The 22,838-nt window shown below is 34.5% G+C and overlaps 1 protein-coding gene and 1 long non-coding RNA gene across 26 annotated transcripts in view; one reads left to right on the top strand and one right to left on the bottom strand.

The window, feature by feature from the left end:
- Nucleotides 1-22,838, bottom strand: part of LOC105488569 (leucine, glutamate and lysine rich 1) — a 232,139-nt gene that overhangs the window by 129,372 nt on the left and 79,929 nt on the right. For 19 of the 25 annotated variants that reach the window (XR_011619828.1, XM_071091139.1, XM_071091143.1 and 16 more), the window contains 2 exons: nt 10,718-10,837; nt 4,495-4,670 (listed from right to left, as the gene is read on the bottom strand). Coding sequence is in view for 23 of the 25 variants with exons in the window: in XM_071091139.1 (XP_070947240.1) it covers nt 4,495-4,670; nt 10,718-10,837 (296 nt within the window). In the remaining 2 variants the exon portion in view is untranslated. Of the gene's footprint in view, nt 1-4,494; nt 4,671-10,717; nt 10,838-13,177; nt 14,591-20,550; nt 20,692-22,838 lie in introns of those variants that run through there. The other 6 variants (XR_011619831.1, XM_071091152.1, XM_071091153.1 and 3 more) reach the window with 4 other exon arrangements.
- Nucleotides 13,945-22,838, top strand: part of LOC139361903 (uncharacterized) — a 28,317-nt gene continuing 19,423 nt past the window's right edge. Inside the window, exon 1 of the long non-coding RNA XR_011619839.1 lies at nt 13,945-14,073. This is a non-coding gene — a long non-coding RNA (uncharacterized lncRNA). The remainder of the gene's footprint in view (nt 14,074-22,838) is intronic.

Raw genomic sequence — 22,838 nt, 5'->3', positions numbered from 1 at the left:
AGAACACTCTCAGTGTCTGTTCCTTTTTTTTTTTTTTTTTTTTTGAGACAGAGTCTTGCGCTGTCACCCAGGCTGGAGTACAGTGGTGCAATCTCTGCTCACCATAAGTTCTGCCTCCCAGGTTCATGCCATTCTCCTGCCTCAGCCTCCCAAGTAGCTGGGACTACAGGCACCCACCACCACGCCCAGCTAATTTTTTGTATTTTTAGTAGAGACAGGGTTTCATCGTGTTAGCCAGGATGGTCTCGATCTCCTGACTTCGTGATCCGCCCGTCTCAGCCTCCCAAAGTGCTGGGATTACAGGCGTGAGCCATGCCTGGCCTGCTCCATTTAATAATGTAGATATCTCCTTTGTTTTTTTTTTTTTTTTTTTTGAGATAGTCTCACTCTGTCACCCAGGCTGGAGTGCAGTGACATGTTCACTGCAACCTCCACTTCCCAGGTTCAAGCAATTCTCATGCCTCAGCCTCACAAGTAGCTGGGGTCACAGGTGTGCACCACCACACCCAGCTAATTTTTGTATTTTTAGTAGAGACAGGGCTTTGCCATGTTGCCCAGGCTGGTCTCAAACTCTTGAGCTCAAGCTATTGACTTACCTCAGTTTCCCATAGTGCTAGGCATGAGCCACCACACTCGGCCTAATATAGACATACTTTTTACATGTTTGTTACAATATTCCTCTATTTGCCTACATTTAATTATTAAAGTTAAATTTCAAATTTAAAAGCATATTGTCATATAAAATGTATTTCTGAAGGCACATATTATATAACAAAATTGTTGGTAAGTGAAATTAAAGTTTCACGGTTTAACATGATTTTTTCCCAACATTTAACTATGAAAGTTTTAAAACATATAGAGAAGTTAAAATAATTGTATACTGGACACAAATATACACACTACTTAGATTCTACAATTAATATTTTACTATATTTGCTTTATCATGTAATTATATATCTATCAAACACTTTATACATCCATCAATCCATCCTATGAATATCAAGGTAAGTTGCAGACATAAATATACTTCTCTCCTAAACATTTCATCATAGAGATAGAGTTCAACATTTGGATATATTTCTTTTCGAGTAAATTTACCTACAGAAATGTACAAATCTCAAATGCACCAATAGATGAGTTTTGGGAAATGCATCGACCTGTGTAATGCAAACCCCTATCAAAACATAAAGAATTACTATCATCAAAGAAAGTGCCTTTGTGCTTTTCCAGTCAATCCTATCCTCTATGGCAACCACTGTTCTGTTGTTCTGTTTCTTCCCCTCTGTAGATTAGTTTTGCCTGTTTCTAGAACATTGTATAAATGAAATAATACAATATGTATTATTTGTGTAAGGCTACTTTCAAGTAGCATAATATTTTTGAGGATTATCCATGCTACTACATTATCTGCAGTTCATTACATATTCCACTGAATATATCCAACTGTTTTCTTTTAGAGAACCCATTCTACTACTGATGTACTCCTGAGCTTTTTGCAGTTTTAGGATATTTTGAATTAAGCTTGAATAAAGTTGCTGAATATTCTCATATAAGTATCTTGTGGACATACGTTTTCACGTTTCTTGGGTAAATACCAAAGGGTGGAATTTCAGGGTCTTTGGATAAATGTATATTTAGCTTGATGGGAAACTGTCAGATCTTTTCTCTAAGTGGCTGTAGCATTTTACATTCTCACAAATTTGTACAAGGATTCCAGTACTCTACTTAGTAACATCTGCTGCCATCAGACCGTTTCATTTTAGCCAATCAGACGAGCTAATAATGTTGAGAACATTTTTGTGTCTTTATTAGCCATTTATATATCTTCCTGTGTAAAGTGTCTGTTCAGATCTTTTGGTCATTTTTGATTGAATACTTTTATTATTGACTTGTAGGCATTCTTTATGTAACTTGGACAACAGTTCTTTGTCACACATTTTGTAAATATTTTCTCTGTGATTTAACTATTCATTTTCGTACTGATAGCTTCTGATGAACAGATGTTTTAATGATGATAAAATCTAATTCACCAATTTTCATTTTTTTATAGTTCTTACTTCTATGTCCTATCCATGAAATCTTCATTTACCATCAAGTCATGAAGATATTTTGTTATGTTTCTTCTAGTAGTTTTATAATTTTATCCTTTGCATTTAGGTTATGATTTATCCTAAATTAATTCTCATGTATGGTGTGAGGCAGAAGTTGAGGTATATTTTTCTACATGGGTATTCAGTTGTTCTAGCACAATTTGTTGAAAGACTTTCTTTTTCTCATTGGATTGTTTTGGTGTCTTTGTCAAAAGTCAATTGATTATATAAGTAGGGTCATTTATCAGGCTATCTTGTTCCATTCATCTTCGTTGATCCATATGCCAGCACTATACTGATTTGATTACTGCATAAATCTTAGATGATGTTTAAAATGCCATCTTTTGGATTGTTTGAATACTTTTTAAAGAGTTATCTTTTAAATTATGTATTAGCTTTTTAGCTACATGTTTCTGTATTTAATTTTTTAGTAGTTGCTCTACAAATTATACTATACTACTTAATTTATTGGTTTAAATATTCTACCATGTCACATAAAATACAAATATAGTGCAACCAAATGAATCCATTTATCCAGCTCTCCAACCTTTAGACTCTAGTTGTCATGTTACATTGACACACTTTATAAGCCCTACAAAATAATAATGCTTGCTTTAAATAAGCATGTGAGTTTTAAAAAATTTAAAAGAAAAGGAGTCTTTTATATTTACTCATATTTGTCACTTATGGTGCATTTTATTCTTTCCCGAGGATGCTGGGGCTCCATTCAGTTTTTTTCAATGTTTATCTCTCTCTTTAAATTGAATAATTTCTATTGATTTATTTTAAAATTCACTGATTCTTTTTTCTGTAAATGCAATATGCTATAAAAGTCCATCCAGTGAAATTTTATTTCAGACACCATATTTTTCAATTCTTGAATTTCTCACTTTTTAATAGTTGCTTACTCAGATTTTCTTTTTATTCCTTACTAGCATATTTTCCTTTATATCCTTGAGCACTGTTATGATAGCTAATTTGAAATCCTGGCCAGCTAATTATATCATCTGAGTCAACCAGTCTCTATTCTTTTGGTTATGAGTAATTTTGGATTGTATACTAAACATTGTGGGTGTTATGTTACAGAGACTCTGGATTCTTATGTTCTTGCAAAGAGTATTTATTTTTTCTTGTATTGTTTTAACAAGGAGTTAATCTAGCTAAACTTCAAGTGTTAAATCTGTTTCCCGTAGGGTAGGTGACAGCTAAAATATCAATTACTTTAGTTTCAGATGGACTATTTAGCATCTTCCTTGAGCACATTATTTCAGGGATAAGCCTGAGATTTAGAAAGAGTTTATATGCAAAATTTGAGCTCTGTTTCTCTGGCTTTCACTTCTCTGGGATATCCCTTTACTTCTCAGAGAGTGAGGTTGCCTTGATCTCTATCCTCTAGTCTACAGTTTTCTATCAGATTTTTAGCTTCTTTGCATGGAGCAAACTGTATCCTGCTCTCAGTCCAATATCCTTAAAAAGAAAAAATTCACTCACTGCCATGCATTTCTTTCAACATTAAAAAACAAAAAACAAAAAACAAAACCTTTAATGGACTATTTTTTAGAACAGTTTTAGGTTCACAGGAAATTTGAGCAGAAAGTATGGAGAATTCCCATATCCCCCTCTCTCCACACACACAAATCCTCCCCAACAATGGACACCCTTCAGGAGAGTAGTACTTGTTACAATTGATGAATCAACATTATTATTACTACCCAAAATTTATAGTTTACATTAGGGTTCATTCTTCGTGTTGTACATTCTATGAACTTTGACAAATGTATAATGACATGTCTCCACTACTGTAGTATTATACAGATTAGTTTCACTGCCCTAAAAATCTTCTTTTCTCTTCTCATTTATCCTCTGCCTGGAACTCGTGGCAACCACTGATTGTTTAACTATTCCATAGTTTTATCTTTTCCAGAACTTCATAGTTGGAATAATATAGTATGTAGCCTTTTCAAATGGGCATCTTTCACTTAGTATGCCTTCTTTTAATTTTTGATACTCCCTCCATTATGTGTTTGGTTTGGGTCACTCTTTACTGTCTTTAGGTAGCTATTTTTCTAGAATTTATAGTTGCTATCTATAAGAAGGCTGACCTAATATGAGCTACTCACTCATTAAGAGAAGAGGAGTTTTAAAAACATAAATTAGTAGTTTTAACAGTAATGAACAGACTTCTGGCCACAGTTCAAGATAGATGTATCACAGCTTATCTTAGATAAACCTATAATAATTAAATTTCAGAGTTGAAATAGATCTTAATGGTCATCTACTCTACCAAGTGATAACAAAGTTAATCCTAATTCCCATCAAATAAAATGAAATACCATTATTTTATTACTTATGATGTACCATTTACCAAAAAGGGACAATTATATTCTAAATATATGTAACAAACCTGTCAAGGCTGTTTCACTTATAGATTTAATTTGTAGAAAAATTTCTCCTTTCAATGAAGTCCAGTTTTGGTAATTATCATACACTTCATTTTTAATACTGGTGAGCTCCCTTTTAGTAAAAGTAAGTAATGAAAGAGTCTTATTCCAGAAATATTTGTACTCTGACAATCTTTGACTGCAAATTAAAAAAAAGAAAAAAGAAAAATAGGATTTTAAAAAATAGTAAGCATAATAAACTTCTCCAAAAATAGTTTTAGAGTGACCATATAATCTACTGTCTAATTGGAGACAATTTTGAAAGCAGAAGGTGGTATTCATATTATGCTGAAACAACCAATAAACTAGGAATATCTCAGGTAAACTGAAGTGTATGGTCACTCTAACTCACTTCCATTTTGCCATTATTTTAACTACAAAGAAAGACAGCTAACTACCTTCATACACATTTATTCTATTAATCCTTTTATATTCAACAGTAAGCATTTAGTGGAGAAAATTAGGTCAGAGCAATTTAGTCTTAGATCCTAAATGAGAATCTTAAAGTCTTATACAGCATTTGTCCCGCATACCATGGTTATATAGGCAGTGAAAAATCTGGGGTAATAATAAGTAAAACAATTCAAAGTGACTGATCCAGTGCATTTGCTTCATAAAATCTGACAGCTCAAAGTAATCACATTTTTGTCATCTCAGTGATTTTATTCTGGTTTTAATTATCTTAATAATCAAATAAAATACAGACACAGATTTGAGAGCAGCAAAAAGGTGATGACTGAAGCCATGAGAGCATGTCAATATTTGTATCCCTGAGTATAAGGCAGAGGTTATATCTATCTTGCTCATCACAGTCTCTCTAGCATCTAGCACAGTGCCTACTGCATAATATGTTTTCAACAAATATTGAATGAAAGAGTAAATAAAATAAATTCCTCCTCAGTTGGAGAAATGGAAAAATGAGAAGTGCTAGGGATAACACATTGGACAACACAAACATTTAAGCGACTGAAACTAAAAAGAATCCCTCAGAGGAGACTAGGGGGAACTCATCAGTGAGTCAGAAGATAAGCCAAAAGAATAATGTCAGAAAAGCCAGGGGATATGAATATTTTAAGAAAAATGTAGTGATCAGTGTTTAAGTCTGCAGAAAAGGGCTGCATAGAGTCCACTGTATCTGGGAGGCCTTTGGTAATTAGTAATTAGTAATTTGATGATCAGTAATGCCACATAAATTCTTAGCATTGTCAAATTTGGGGAAATTCTTATTAAACTTTTCTCATACATAAGATTTTGTCATTTCAAGTTTTCTTGGAAAGCGATTAAATTGTCTTTGAAATAATGAAACTCATGGGTCAATTTATCTTAGATGGTCTGCCTGAAGTAGTGTATTATGATTTGTATGTTACATTCAATGATGTTAGTCATATCTGTAAAATCAGTGTAAACTTAAATCTTTCTCCAATGTATCTGAATAATTAACTCCCTTACATTAGATTATCAAATAACCCAAGAACTTTAAAAAATTATCTCTTTCTATTAATAAATTTGCTTTGATGTAATCAAAGAAGTTGTTACAGCTTGCTTCTTTAGGCCACAATAATTTCTATTGCTTAATTTGCTTATAAATGCTTTTACTTAATTTTAAAAATCTATATATATCCAAATTAATGTAATTTCTTGCTTGTTTCATTAAAGCATTCTAAAGTATCTTTCCAAATGGCAATTATAATGGTGTACTCCTACGTCAACTTTCCCTTACTCAGATCCTCCAAATGCCTGTGACTACTCCAATGGTATACTTACAACAGAAGAATCACAAAAAATAATTAATTTTTTAAAAAGTGAGCGAGAGGAAAAACCTGAGTAGAAAGAGAATTTTTAACCAAATTACAACTCAATCATCTTGCTTTCACCAGAAGCCTTCTCAGAACCTTGGAAGGAAGTCCTAAGTGAGAGACTCTGAAACTTAAGCATCATCTGGTTCACAATAAATTTGCCTCTATTGGTAACCTTAACCTTCTCTGTGAAATAAGAGGCAAGAAAAATGGCTGCTAAGAGATGAATAGCACCAAGGAGCCTAAGCAGAATATTGAGGATTCCTCACTAAGGATTTAGTGTTTAACAACCTGGAAGTAGGCATGAAGGCCAAAGGATTTAAGGGTAAATACAACTAAATGAATAGAGGTAAAAGGACTTGGAGTGTTGGTAAACTCCTCTATGTAGAAAATCCTAAAGACACACACACACACACACACACACACACACACACACACACAAATACTAGAATTAATAAACAAATTCATCAAGGTCACTGGATACACAATACATATGCAAAAATTAATTTTATTTCTGTATATTAACAATGACCAATCCCCAAGATAAAATTAACAGTCCCATTCATAATAACATAAAAAGAATAAAACACTTAGAAATAAATTGTAATAAAAGAAGTTAAAGAAAACAAAATATTTTTGAGAGGGCTAAAGATCTCCATGGAAAAACATACCACATTCATGAATCGAAAGATACAAAAATTTTAAGGTAGAAATTCTCCCCAAATTGATCTATAGATTCAATACTATACCTATCAAAGTCCCAGCAGGCTACTTCACAGAAATTTACCAGCTGATCCTAAAATTCATTATGGAGGGCCCAGAATAGCAAAAACAATTTTGAAAACAAAAAAGGAAGTTAGAGGAATTATATTTCTTGATTTTAAAATTTATTAAAAACCTAGTATTTAAGAGAGTGTGGCACTGACATAAGACATAGATTAATGGAATAGAATAGAAAATCCAAAAATAATCCCTTACATTTATGGTGAATTTATTTTAGGCAAAGATGCCAAGGCAATTCAATAAGGAAAAAAAAATGGCCTCTAACAAACAGTGCTGGAACAATTGAATATCCATATGAAATAAGATGAATTTAGATCCTTACCCCATATCATACACAAAAGTTAGCTGAAATAGATCATAGATCTAAAGAAGAGCTAAAACTATAAAACTCTTAGAAGAAAATACAGGAGAAAATCCTTGTGACAGGCTTAGACAGAGTTCTTACATACATCAGCAAAAGCACAATCTATAAAACAGATAAATTATATTTCATCAAAAATAACTTTTGCTTTTCAAAAAACATTATTAAGAAAATAAACAGATAAGCCACTGGGAGAAAATATTTGCAAATCATATTTCATATAAAGGACTTATATCCAGAATACAGAAAGAACTCTTACAATCACATAAGAAAATAAACCCATTAAAAATTGGCAAAATATTTGAGTAGATGTTTCACTAATAAGATATACAAATGATTAACAAGCAAATGAAAAGATACTCAATATCATTAGTAATTTGAGAAACACAAATCAAAGCCACAATGAGATACTATTTTACACCCACTAGAATGACTACAACAAAACAGACAGACAATAGTAAGTGTTGACAAAAACATGGAGAAACCGGAATCCTCATTCATGGTGTGGGAATGTAAAATGTGCAGCCTCTTTGGAAAACAGGTTGGCAAAATATGGTTGGGAAAATAAGAAAAAATACTAGCATCCTTAATTAGACTGAAGAAGTGAAGTGAAAGTGAAAGAGCTGCAAGAGAAATTTTTGGAGTTGACATTGAAAATTCTAGAGATGACAAGGTCTAGCTTTACAAATAAGAAAAATTAAAGGATAAATACTCTTTATTTCAAATAATTTTAAAAAGATTCAAAATAATCCTCTAAAAGTAAATACTGATAGAATATTTCAAATATGGTCTGATTTGGAATATTGAACTTAAACACAACTTTGTGAGGTGAAGTATATCTATATTTCATTCAGGTTTTTAATAGCTACTTTATAGGCCTTCTACAATTAATTTGCATTTTCAAAAAACACTTTATTCTGAGTAACAGATGTGCTGAGCCAACCAATGTGCCAACTAATATGCTGAGCCCTTGCAAGACACAGGCTGGAAGTGATGTCACGGAAAACACAGAACATGAAAGAATACTTTGCTGAAGGCTAGTGATTAAGCCCAATTGTAATTAAACAAATGAGAGAAGAATTTAAAAACAGCAATGGACCCCGAAACATAGTTCACTGATCTACTGAAAGTTCCTTTTAGGCTCCATAAATAAAGATGATTATATCTGAGTAGAAAGCTCATGTTTCTTTCCCTTACCTCTTTTTTTTTCATCCCATGTTTTGGCCCATGAATCCTTTACCTCTTCAAGAGAGAAGATTATAAGCTCCTTTTCTTTATCCAGAGCAATCACTAAGTTTTATGGCCTAATATTTTTAAAATAATCAATAATCTAGCTTAAAATCAGCTTTCACTAATGCAACAAAAGTCAATGAACTCTAGAAATTTGGTTTGATTTTATTTTTAACAGTATGCCTTTTTCTATGGAAGGCATTATGTCTACCAGTGAGAATATAAAAACAATAATTATTTCTATTCATCTATTACAAACTGTAATTTGTACTAAGTGTCTAGTTGACTAGTTACTTCCAAAATTGTTTTTAGTATATACTATTTTTATATAAGTCAGATCCCAGACTCCTAATTTGTGATCTTTTAGCTAAAAATGAGCAAAAATCACAGATCTATGAAAACATGTGAACAAAATAAGCTGTTAAAAGTATAACTCAAAATGATGACAAAATTAGAATACAGAATAAAAATAACACTCTATTTATATGTCTACATTTCTTCAAAAATTTAAAATACTGAAGATAACATGCAAAAATGAAAACAATTAAGATCAAGTGTATCCGTCCCATAATATCCTGAAGCAGCAATAATTATTTGATCTAGTCCCAATCCAGCCTTTAAAGGTCAATCTTACCATCCATGAAGCCTCTAGTGGATAAATCAGATGAGCCTTCTACAGCAGATGTGGGTCAAAGCTATTACAGAAGCCAAAAGTGAATACTGATAGTCCTGATTAAAATACAAAAGTTGAGGCCACCTGAATGGCATTTTCCTGTTGGTTCAACACCAGATTTCTAGGAAAGGATCAAGGGGATTTCTGATGATAAAAATGGTCACTTGTTTTGTGAGTGGATTTCATTCATGGATTCATTCAAAAATTATGTATTGAGCATCAGTTATGTGCAAAGCATTTATAAAAGGTAGATGTTCAATAGGTTATTATCAGATAATGAATTAAAAATTATTGGCCCACAGAATTTTTTTCAGAAAATTCCTGGTAATAATTATTAGATAAAAAGCAAAAACTTATCATTCAAAACATTCACCCAGCATACTTTTTTAGTCATCCAGAACCTGTGTCATTTGCCGGGTTGAATTAACTCATTGCTTTCCCTTTTCTAAGAGCTAAAAGTTATTCAATTCAAAAAGGAATTATTCTTTCTCATAAACATTCTCAAAATATTCAATTCAATTTTTAGGAAAGAAAATGTACTTCCTAGTTTCTTTAGAATGCTGGATTTTATCGTTAGGTATTATAAACCCTCCAAAGATTATATAAAAGCAGAATTGACATGCTTTACACTAGAGATTTCTGAATTTAAGGACTATGTTAATATTATTTAGGAAGTTTTCCTATTCTACTACTTTTCTTGTCACTGGACTATCACTCAGAGGATCAACTACACCAAGAAATATTGGTGAAGAGAGGAATTAGTTACTGTGCTTTCATTCTAAATGACACCCACAAAATAAGAACAATAACAAGGCACTAATAGAACAAGGTATATGTCTAATTTAAATTTAATTAGCAACACTATTCATTGAGATAATGGTTTAAAAAAGAAAAAAGAATACGTAATGCTGTTTCACTTTTTTCAATCACACCAGATATAGAAACCATATTACTGGCTGGGCGCGGTGGCTCACACCTGTAATCCCAGCACTTTGGGAGGCTGAGGCAGGTGGATCACGAGGTCAGGAGATTGAGACCATCCTGGCCAACATGATGAAACCCCGTCTCTATTAAAAGTACAAAAAATTAGCCGGGTGTGGTGGCAGGCACCTGTAGTCCCAGCTACTTGGGAGGCTGAGGCAGGAGAATGGTGTGAATCTGGGAGGTGGAGCTTGCAGTGAGAGGTCAAGCCACTGCACTCCAGCCTGGGCGACAGAGCAAGACTCCATCTCAAAAAAAAAAAAAGAAAAGAAACCATATTACTAAAATATGTTTGGCTATTTACAAAGTTAGTATTAAGCATATCTTTTCAATCTTTATAATTTTCAGTTCTTTAATCTTACCTGAAGATGTATGATTGTCTATATTTAATTTTTAACTCATCTTGCAAATGACTCAGTTGTTTCTCTACTTTCTGAAATTCATTTTGTTGATTTTTTAACTGCATGCCTACATCGTAAATTCTAAAAATATAAACAAACATCCCTTAAGTATTCTCTCCTATGGATGTACTATTTTTAAGTTACCATTTAAATATACTTACTTTTAATAAAAAGGAGTAGAAGAAGAAACTATGTCTCTTATATATGCTATATGAATGTACAGAAAAAATATAGAGAGACCAAATCTTGGGAACTAAACCCTGGGGAGGAGAGTGGAATTTATGGGCAGGGGGGAAAAGTAAAGAATATTGAAGACAGGCAGAACTTTTCCTCTATATTCTTTTGTATTGTTCAACTGTTTACAATGAACATAAATATTAATCACAACATAACTAAAATATTAATTTAATTTTCACTTAAAGTAATACAGGTTCAAATTTAAAATGTCAAATATTACTGTCTTAGTCCATTCTGTGTTGCTATAAAAGAATACCTGAGGCTGGGTAATTTATAAAGAAAGAAAGGTTTACTTTGCTCATGATTCTGTTGACTGAAAAATTCAAGATTGGATAGCTGCATCCAGTGAGGGCCTCATGTTTCTTCCACTTATGGCAGAAAGTGGAAGGGGGCATGTGCAAAGAGATCACATGGTGAGAAAGGGAGCAAGAGAGAAAAAAAATCAAGGAAGCCAAATTCTTTTTTGTGTGTGTGGCTTTTGGTAAGAAGTCATTCGGAAGAATATGAGTTAACTTTTGGTATAATGAATGAATGAAAACTTAGGTTCAAAATTAAAACTGTAAGTATATAAGCATGAAAAGTAAAATTTACATGAGGAAAAAGATGCCTGACATTTTATCCACATGGTAACACTAACTCACAATGTCCAAAGAATAATATGGTAACGTTACAAACTTGATCTAATACATCATGGCAATGGGATGTTTAGCTTAATTAATTAAAAAGACAGTAAGATGTGTTAGCATGTAGTTGCTATAAACAGTTATTAATCTATTTCTAAGATAAATGTACAGAAATACTGGTTGCCAAGAAAACACATTTTTTATCACATATTATCAATTGAAAATGAACTGAGGCATTACATTCAGCTGTGAATAACAAGAAATGCTAGAAATTTCCTGATAAAGAGAAGGTGCTTCTTCTCACATGAAAGTCTTGGGTGAGACCAGTTACCGCACAATCCAGCAGAGGAATAAGCTCCCACCTAATTGGTTTTTATGGCAGCATAGTAGCTGTCTGCCTGAATCAAGAACGAAGTCACTATCAGTAGGAACAACAATGCTCGTAATACAAAGGAGACCTTAAACCAACTCAATCTATAATTAGGGGAATTGAGCATCAGAGAATATTTCCAGCCATGATAATGTGAATTAGTTCTCTAGTAAACACTTAATAATTGCTGGGGGGAAAAAGCAATGAAAGGATGTATCTTTAATGTGGAGCATCTGGGGACATCTCTGGAGATCTACAACTCTGACAAAAGGAAAGTCAAGTGATTTGGAGGGACTCTTAATTTGCAAGCCAAAGAATAAGGACAATGGGCTGAAAGCTGGTGGCCATGCACCTCTTCCCCTGTATTTTAACAACCTGCTAACTTGGGAACTAATCCATTCTTGCCAGAGCAAAAACTCCATTCACTCACAAGGGAGGGGATTAATCTATTCATGAAGAATCTGGCCCTATGACCCAAACACCTCCGACGAAGCCATACCACCCAATGACGCTGTATTGAGGCCCCCAATTTCATCATGAGTTTTGGCGAAGACAAACCACATCCAAACTGTAACAATGACTAAAAGAGTTATAAAAAAAAATAGTAACCATGTGCCTCTACTCTAATTCCCACCGCCAAAGGCAACCACGTTTAATGTTTTTTTCCGTTTCTCCTAGCATTGATCTCCATATTACTGTATCACTCATATTACTAACATGTTTACACTGATATTTCCTAATATTTAATTTTATATATTATTTAGTGTATTTAGTGATACATATCAGTTAAGATCTAGTTGTGCTACATATAATTGACACCTGAATATAATGGCATAAATATATATATATAATCTCACATAAAGCAAATGCATTGGTAATCAGTTCAGTGCTAATATCACAGCTTTATAGTGTTATTAGGGCCTCATATCCTTCCAACTCTCTGGTATACCATCTTTGGTATCTACTTTATTGTCATAGTCCATGATGGTGGTGAAAGCTTCAATCATTACATTCCCATTCCAGGCTAGGTAGAGGAGAATAATGACCTACTCCATCCCTTTTAAGTCAATCTCCTTAAAGTACCACTGAATACTTCTACTGAACTTAGATATATGGCCATACTTAGCTGTACATGCAGCTGGAAGGTGTCATCCTTTAAAGATTAGCGCCCAGATATATTCTGCTACTTACAAGGCAAAATGAATGTTGAGGTAGGTAGTTAATAAGAATTGACCCTCCTATGCATATCTACATGTTCTTCTCTTAATCCTCCCAATAGAGTTAAATCAGTACTTTTTATTAAATTATATTTAGTAGTTATATTGTTATTCACTTGTGAGCCACATATAATGCCATGATTATATTTCTTTCGTGTACAACTTTCTGTTGTCTCTGGAATTAAAAATTGTCTCCTTTTCTTCTTTCGTAGTTTTCTGGGTACCATCATTTTATTCTTCTTCCATCTTTGATGGAGAGGTAATTCTTCTCCCGACACCTTCAGACACAACAGATAATCTTTCCAAATCATTTCTTTTCCAGGAGGTAGCCTTCCTAGAGCTTTCCATTCCCCTGCTGTAGTCTGGTTTATGCTCTGGTTTGACTACACAACTGTCATCATAAGACTTCCCTTCTCCATCACTTCAGGAACTGTCCTCATCTCTCTTTAATGTCAATTCTCCTATACCCTGGTTCTGAAGTTTTCTTCCTCTTGGTTTACTCCTTGGAGCAAATCGTCCAGAAATTTCCTATGCATTGGAAGTAAATTTGCGACTCTGGATGTCTGAACACATTATTTTATCTCACACAGAACAGTTTGACTGAATAGAAAATCATATATTTGAAAAAATATTCGCCAGAAAATTAGGATACCATTCCATTGTTTCCTAATTTCCAGTGATGCTGCTGAGAAATCCAATGACATTCTCAATTCTATTTCTTTGTGTGATGTATGGTGGGCCCCCCCACCTTCCCCCTGCTTCAGAAGCTATTTCTGAAATAAAAGTTTTTACTTTTCACTTGGGATTCTTCAATTTGATCACAATGTATCATCACGTTAATCTTTTGTCATTCTCTGTGCTGAGCACTTGGTGAGTACTTCCTTTAGAAACTGATTTCTTTGGTTTTCAGAAATTTACCCTAGGGAGAATGATGCTTTCCAATCAAATTTCTGTTTCTGTCTGGAACATCTTTCTATTATTTCAGAGGTGGAATTTCCTGAACAGATCTCTTAACTTTCTTATCCTTTCTCTACCATTTTACCACTTTTAACTTTGTATTCTTTCATTATCTTCCATCCTATCAAAGTTTTAACTTCTGCTATCATATTCTAACTACCAAAAATTCTTCTTATTCTCCAAAAGGTCTTTTTTAATTGCGCCTTTTCTTGTCCCATGAATACAATTTGTATTTCTTTGAGGATATCAATTCTATTGTGTTTTTGAAGATTTCTTCAGTTTACTGCATTGCTTCTGTTTCTCTTTGAGACTCTTTGTTTTGCTTTTTGGCTTTCATGTTTGAGGCTCTGCTCAGAAGGCTGATGATCCTTTGTTGTCTGTTCATAATCAAGAATGAGGTACTCTCACAACCAGCATCACACTAAATAGGCAAAGGCTGGAAGCATTCCTCTTGAAAACAAGAACAAGACAAGGATGCCCTCTCTCATTACTCTTATTCAACATATTATTGAAAGTTCTGACCAGAGTAATCAGGCAAGAGAAAGAAATTAAATACATCCAAATAGGAAGAGAGGAAGTCAAACTATCCCTGTTTGCAGATGACATGATTCTATATCTGGAAAACCCCATAGTCTTAGCCCAAAAGCTCCTTCAGCTGATAAACAACTTCGGCAAAGTTTCAGGGTACAAAATCGACATACAAAAATCACTAATATTCCTATACACCAACAACAGCCAAGGCAAGAGCCAAATCAGGAATGCAATCTCATTCACAATTACCACAAAACAAACAGAATATCTCGGAAAACAGTTAACCAGGGAGGTAAAAAATCTCTACAATGAGAATTATAAAACACTGCTCAAAGAAAGCAGAGGTGACATGAACAAATGGAAAAACATCCCATGCTCATGGATAGGAAGAATCAGTATCATTAAAATGTCCACACTGCCCAAAGCAATTTAGAGATTCAATAATATTCCTGTCTGATTAACAATGATATTCTTCACAGAACTGGAAAAAACTATTTTAAAATTCACATGGAACCAAAAAAGAGCCCAAATAGACAAAGCAATTCTAAGCAAAAAGAACAAAGTCAAAGGCATCACACTATCCAACTTCAAACTATACTATGGGGCTACAGTAAGCAAAACAGCATGGTACTGGCACAAAAACAGACACATAGATCAATGAAACAGAAGAGAGAGCTTGGAAATAAGAATAAACACCTAAACCATCTGATCTTTGACAAAGCTGACAGAAGCAATGGGGAAAAGACTCCCTATTCAATAAATGGTGCTAGGGTAACTGGCTAGCCATATGCAGAAGATTGAAACTAAACCCCTTCCTTATACCATATACAAAAATTAACTCAAGATGGATTAAAGACTTAAATGTAAAACTCAAAACTATAAAAACCCTGGGAGACAACCTAGGCAATACCATTCTGGACATAGGAACAGGCAAAGATTTCTTGACAAAGATATCAAAAGCAATTGCAACAAGAGCAAAAATTGCCAAATTGGATCTAAGTAAACTTAAAAGCTTCACACATCAAAAGAAACTATCGACAGAGTAAACAGACAACCTACAGAATGGAAGACAAAATTTACAAACTATGCATCTGACAAAGGTCTGATATGCAGCATGTATAAGGAACTTAAATTTACAAGGATAAAAAAACGTTAAAAAGCGGGCAAAAGACATGAACAGACACTTCTCAAAGGAAGACATACATGTGACCAACGAGCATATGAAAATAAACTCAGTATCACTGATCATTACAAGAAATGCAAATAAAAAAACCAATGAGATATCATCTCACACCAGTCAGAATGGCTATAATTAAAAAGTCAAAAAAATAACAGATGCTGGTAAGGTTATGGAGAGAAGGAAATGCTTATACACTCTTAGTGGGAGTGTAAATTAGTTCAACCATTGTGTAAAGCAGTGTAGCAATTCCTCAAAGACCTAAAAACAGAACTACCATTCGACCCAGCAATCCCATTACTGGGTATAAACCCAAAGGAATATAAATTATTCTACCATAAAGACATTTGCATACATATGTTCATTGCAGCACTATTCACAATATCAAAGACACAAAATCAACCTAAATGTCCATTAATGACAGATTCGATACAGCCATAAAAAAAGAATGAGATCACGTCCTTTGCAGGAACATGGATGGCATTGGAAGCCATTATCCTTAGTAAGCTAACACAGCAATAGAAAAGAAAATACCACATGTTCTCACTTGTAAGTGGGAGCTAAATGATGAGGATGGATGGACACAAAGAGAGGAACAATAGACACTGGGACCTACTTGAGAGTGGAGGGTGGGAGGGAGAAGAAGGTAAGAAAAAATATCTATTGGATACTAGGCCTAGTACTTGGGTGAGGAAGTAATCTGTACAACAAACCTCCATGACACAAGTTTACCTATATAACAAACCTGTACATGTATCCCAAACCTAAAATAAAAGTGTAATTTAAAAAAATGAGGTACTAGCAGCACAACTGGACTGGTTTCTACAACAAGCTAATTATGACAAACGGAAAAAAGGAAGAGAGGCCTTTATAGATAAAAGAGAAGCAAGAAATTTAATAACTAAATATGACATATGGACCTTGTATAAAACTCAATTAAAACAAACTGACAGCGGCTTTGCAGCACTGTTCACAATAGCAAAGACTTGGAACCAACCAAAATGCCCATCAATGATAGGCTGGATAAAGAAAATGTGACACATATACACCATGGAATACTATGTAGCCATAAAAAAGGATGAGTTCATTTCCTTTGCAGGGACATGGATGAAGTTGGAAACCATCATTCTTAGCAAACTAACACAGGAACAGAAAACCAAACACCTCATGTTCTCACTCATAAGTGGGAGTTGAACAATGAGAATACATGGACACAGGGAGGGGAACATCACACACCAGGGCCTGTTGCGGAGGTTGGGGGGTGGGCTAGGGGAGGGATGGCATTAGGAGAAATACCTAATGTAGATGACAGGTTGATGGATGCAGCAAACCACCATGGCACGTTATACTTATATAACAAATCTGCACATTCTGCACATGTATCCCAGAACTTAAACTATTTTAAAAAATGACAGTAAACAATTTTTAAAGAATTGAGAAAATTTAATTATGTACTGGGAATTAAAGAATACCAAGGAACTGTTGCTAATTTTGGAATGATAATATTGTGATTATGTTTTTAAGAAGTCACATCACAGTGAAGTAAATAAAGATAAAATAGCACATAGACTAGGAGACTAGAATTTGCCTTAAAATACTTCAGTAAAGAAAAGAAATGATCAAATAAACCTAATAAAATCTTGATAATTTTAAAATCTGTGTAAATGAGTATTTATTTTATCATTTTCTCCTAAAAAATTTAAAACAAAGGACTGAAATGCTGCCTATAATCTTCTGTGTGTGTGCGCAGAAATTGTTAAATGACAAGATTTATTCTGGAATGACCAGGTGAGCAAATATTTATTTTGATAAAATCTCTGGATATTTCCTCTCTGCCAGTCATTCTCCCAATCTCTGACAAAGTTCTGGGAATTAAGGGAAGGCACTTGTACCATTTCAGGGGATATGATGCCATTATTCCAAAAGTCAACTTTCACTTAATTTCTTTATTTTCATTTCACCACCTCCCTTTTACCACTCTCTAGCTATAGCTAGTACCACTGAGATCAGAGATACAACATCCAGAACTCTTTCAGGTAAAGTTAATTATATGTTTTGAGCAGGTCAGGTGTGAAAGAAGATCTAGAAGCCTAAATGCACCTTTAAAAAATTAAAAATCAGTAGCATTTCTATACAGTAATAATATTCTAGTGGAGAGACAAATTAAGAACACAATCCCATTTACAATAGCCACAGAAAAAGGAAATACCTAGGAATACATCTAATCAAGGAGGTGAAAGACCTCTACAAGAAGAACTACAATACACTGCTGAAAGAAATCAGATAAGACACAAACAAATGAAAAAATATTCCATGCTCATGGATAGAAAAAATCAATATTGTTAAAATAGTCATACTGCAAAAAGAAACTTATAGATTCAGTGCTATCCCTATCAAACTACCAATGTCATTTTTCACAGAAATAGAAAAAAAACTATTTTATTTTATTTTTCAAGATGGCAAACTGGAAGCAGTGTTAGAATTCCTCTTCCACTTGCAAAGTCAAAACAGTGAGTAGAGATTCACACTGTGAACATTTTTCCAAGAAGCAATGCAGGACCTTAACAGGAAAATGGAAGGAAATCACAGGCCCTTTGAAAGAGGCAGGAGGCTGCAGCCTACACTATGAGCCAGGTGAAAAACTATAAGTTCTCAGAGTGTGAGGTAGGGGAGACTGCCTCCAGGATATCCACTCATACCAGGGAACCTGTGTAGCCTTAACCCTACACAGCACTGGAACTGATACAGTGAATGGTGGGACATATAAAAGTAAGAGCAGCACAATGAAGAGCCTTGTGCACATTCCCAGTCTAAAGTATGGACCCAGGGAAGCCATGGCTGATTCTATATTAAAGGGGACCTTGTGAAAGTCTGCCAACTAACTCAAACAGTGGTGGCAGGTTGAAGGAAGCTACCAACTGAAATTCACAATACAATCCTCGAGTGGGGATGAACTCCCTTGGCCAGAACCCAGGCGTGAGTGGGAAGTGTGCAGTAGCCACAGGCACAGGAGCTGGGTGCCTGGACTTTGACAGCAGACAGGGAGGGCCTGGGACAGTTTTGAGTTCTCAGCATAGGTTGCCTGGAATTTAACTAGCTACTGTAAGTGAACACTGCAGGTGAGAAACCTGCCTTGCCCGGTGCATGGGAGCTGGGTGAGACATACTGTCACCTGCTACTCCCCATTCCTTAAGCAGAGGCAGTTACACTCCTTCCTGGAATATTACCCCAGTGGCCAGAAAACCACTGGAGACTCAGAAGGAGGAGGTTGGGAGAGGGGCACAGGATAAAACACTACATATTGGGTACAATGTACACTACTCAGGTGATAGGTACACTAAAATCTCAGACTTCATTATTATATAATTTATTTATGTAGCCCAAAGCCACTTGTATCTCAAAAGCTAGTGAAATAAAAAAATTTTTGAAAGAAATTAAAATGATTATACTCTAGGCTCATGAGAAAATACTCAGTATAAATTGGTACATTTCAGGAAAGCAATTTAACAAAATATATCAATGCATCAAAAAATAAAAAAGAAAAAATATCCTAAAATTCACATGAAATAAAAAAAGAGCCCCAATAGCACAAGCAATTCTAGCAAAAAGAACAAAGCCAAAGGCATCACATTATCTGACTTCAAACTATACCATAAGGCTACAGTAACTAAAACAGCATAGTATTAGTATGAAAACAGACACATAGACCAATGGAACAGAATAGACAACCCAGAAATAAAGCCTCACACCTACAATCATCTGATCTTTGACAAAGTCGACAAAAACAAGCAATGGGGAAAGAACTCCCTACTAATAAATAGTGCTGAGATAACTGGCTAGCCATATGCAGAAGAAAGAAACTGGACCCCTACCTCTCACCATATACAAAAATTAACTCAAGATGGATTAAAGATTTAAATGTAAGACCTCAAGCTATAAAAATTCTAGGAAAAAAAAACCTAGGAAATAGCCTTCTCAACATCAGCTTTGCCAAAGAATTTACAGCTAACTCTTCAAAGCAACTGAAACAAAAACAAAAATTGACAAATGGGACCTAATTAAACTAAAGAGCTTCTGCACAGCAAAAGAAACTACAGAGTAAACAGACAGCATAGAGAATGGGAAAAAACATTCACAAACTGTGCATCCAACAAATCTAATATCCAGAATCTATAGGGGATTTAAACAATTCAACAAGAAAAATACAAATAACCCCATCAGAAAGTGGACAAAGGACATAAACAAATATTTCTCAAAAGCATACACACAAGCAGCCAACAAACATATGAAAAAATGCTTAACATCTCTAATCATTAGAGGAATGGAAATCAAAACCACAATAAGATACCACCTCACACCAGTGAGAATGGCTATTATTAAAAAGTCAAAAAATAACAGATGCTGGGCTGGGCTGCAGAGAAAAGGGAATGCTTGTACACTGTTGGTGGGAATGTAAATTAGTTCAGCCACTGTGGAAAGCAGTTTGGAGATTTCTCAAAGAACTTAGAACAGAACTAGTATTCAACCCAGCAGCCACATTAGTGGTTATATACCCAAAGGAAAATAAATTGTTTTACCAAAAAGACATGTTCATCACAGAACTAATTCACAATAGCAAAGACACGGAATCAACCTAGGTGCTCATGAACGATGGACTGGATAAAGAAATGTAGTACACATACGCTATGGAATACTATGTAGCCATAAGAAAGAATGAAGTCATGTCCTTTGCAGCAACATGGATGCAGCTGGAGTCCATTATCATTTTTTCTCCCAATTTTTATTTTAGATTCAGGGCATATAGGTGCAGGTTTGTCAAAATCCTAGAAAAAAAATCCAAGAAAAAAAAACTAGGAAAGAGCCTTCTCAACATCAGCTTTGCCAAAGAATTTACAGCCAACTCTTCAAAGCAACTGAAACAAAACAAAAATTGACAAATGGGACCTAATTAAACTAAAGAGCTTCTGCACAGCAAAAGAAATTATCAACAGGGTAAACAGACAGCATAGAACATGGGTGATGCTGAGGTTTTGGGTACGAATGATCCCATTATTCAGGTGCTAACCACAGTACCCAACAGTTAGTTTTTCAACCCAACCCCTAGTAATCCCTCCATGATTCAATTATCTCCCACAGTGTCTATTGTTATGGGAACCATTATCCTAAGCAAATTAATACAGGAAATGAAAATCAAATACCACATGTTCTCACCTATAAGTGGGAGCTAAAGATTAAATATGCATGGGACAACAGCCACTGGGGACTGCTAGAGAACGGAGGGAAGGAGAGCAGTATGGGCTAACAAACTATTAGGTACTATGCTCACTACCTGGGTGACAGAATTATTCATACCCCAAAGCTTAGCATCACGCAATATAACCATGTAACAAGCCTGCACATGTACCCCCTGAATCTAAAATAGTAATAACAATAAAACCTCTGCCTAATTGGGAAAAGAATAGATTTTTAAGGAATCCTCTTTTTTCATCCCCACTTAATACCTTGGCAAGGACTTCTCTTATTAAGCTAAAAGAAAGGAGTCAACCAAACATTGTTTTTAGGATTCACATCTTTAAAAACTTGACAAATGAATGTAGAAAATAAAGACTTATAAAGTATAGTCCAGACAGATACTTTTTAAAATAACATACATATGTTAGTGCTAAAAATTAGCAAAAGAATTAAGTGGAACAAAGAAATTTTCATCTTTATAAAAAGTCCAATGCACCAACAAAAACAACATAGCTCCAAAATATATAAAGAAAAATCTGTTAAAAATCCAATGAAAACAAATTACTAATCATAATGGGATGTATTTATACTTTTCTCACATAAATGGAAAGGATCACAATAACATAAAAATAGGTAAAGATATTGAAGTGTTTTTTTTCTGTTTTTTTTGTTTGTTTGTTTGAGACAGACTCTCACTCTGTCGCCTCGCCCAGGCTGGAGTGCAGTGGCGCGACTTCGGCTCATTGCAGCCTCCACTTCCCAGGTTCAAACAATTCTCCTGCCTCAGCCTCCCAAGTAGCTGGGACTACAGGTACATGCCACCATGCCCAGCTAATTTTTTTGTATTTTTAGTAGAGATGGAGTTTCACCATGTTAGCCAGGATGGTCTCCATCTCCTGATCTCATGATCAGCCCTCCTCAGCCTCCCAAAGTACTGGGATTACAGGCATGAACCACCGCACCCGGTCTGAAGATTTAAATAACCAGATTAACAAACTTGATGTATGGACATATTTAATAGTTGAGATTTTATATCTAGTAATCATTTTTCCTCAATACATCATATAATCAAAAAAATTGACCATGTAATTAGCCACAGTTGAAATCTTAAGATACTCTTAAAAAGAAAAAAAAGAAACCAACATATACCTGCATTCATTGCTCACAATAAAATTATATAAAAAATTAACAACAAAGAGCAGTAAAAAAATCTGTATACATGAAAATTTAAACATACATCTAATAATCCTTGGGCCAAAGAGAAAATAAAAATGGAAATTATAAGCTATTTAGAAATAAAGGATAATGGAAGCACTACATATAAAAGTACTTTATTAGTCCATTTTTCTAATTAGTTCATTTTCTAATCTAACACTGCTGATAAAGACATACTCAAGACTGGGTAATTTATAAAAGAAAGAGGTTTAAAAATTGACTCACAGATCCACATGGCTGTGGAGGCCTCACAATCATAATGGAAGATGAAGGCAGAGAAAAGGGATGTCTTACATGGTGGCTGGCAGAAAGAATAAGAACCATGTGAAAGGGGTTTTCCCCTTATAAAACCATCAGCTCTCATGAGACTTATTCACTACCATAAGAAGAGTATGGGGGAACCGTCCCCATGATTCATGATTCAATTATCTCCCACTGGGTCCCTCCCACAACATGTGGGAATTATGGGAGCTACAATTCAAGATGAGAGGACACACAGTCAAACCATATCAAGTATCAAGAG

The sequence above is a fragment of the Macaca nemestrina genome, chromosome 2, assembly GCF_043159975.1.
Source record: "Macaca nemestrina isolate mMacNem1 chromosome 2, mMacNem.hap1, whole genome shotgun sequence".
NCBI lineage: Eukaryota > Metazoa > Chordata > Mammalia > Primates > Cercopithecidae > Macaca > Macaca nemestrina.
Note: the sequence above shows the minus strand (reverse complement) of the source record. Positions and strands in the feature narration are given on the sequence as shown.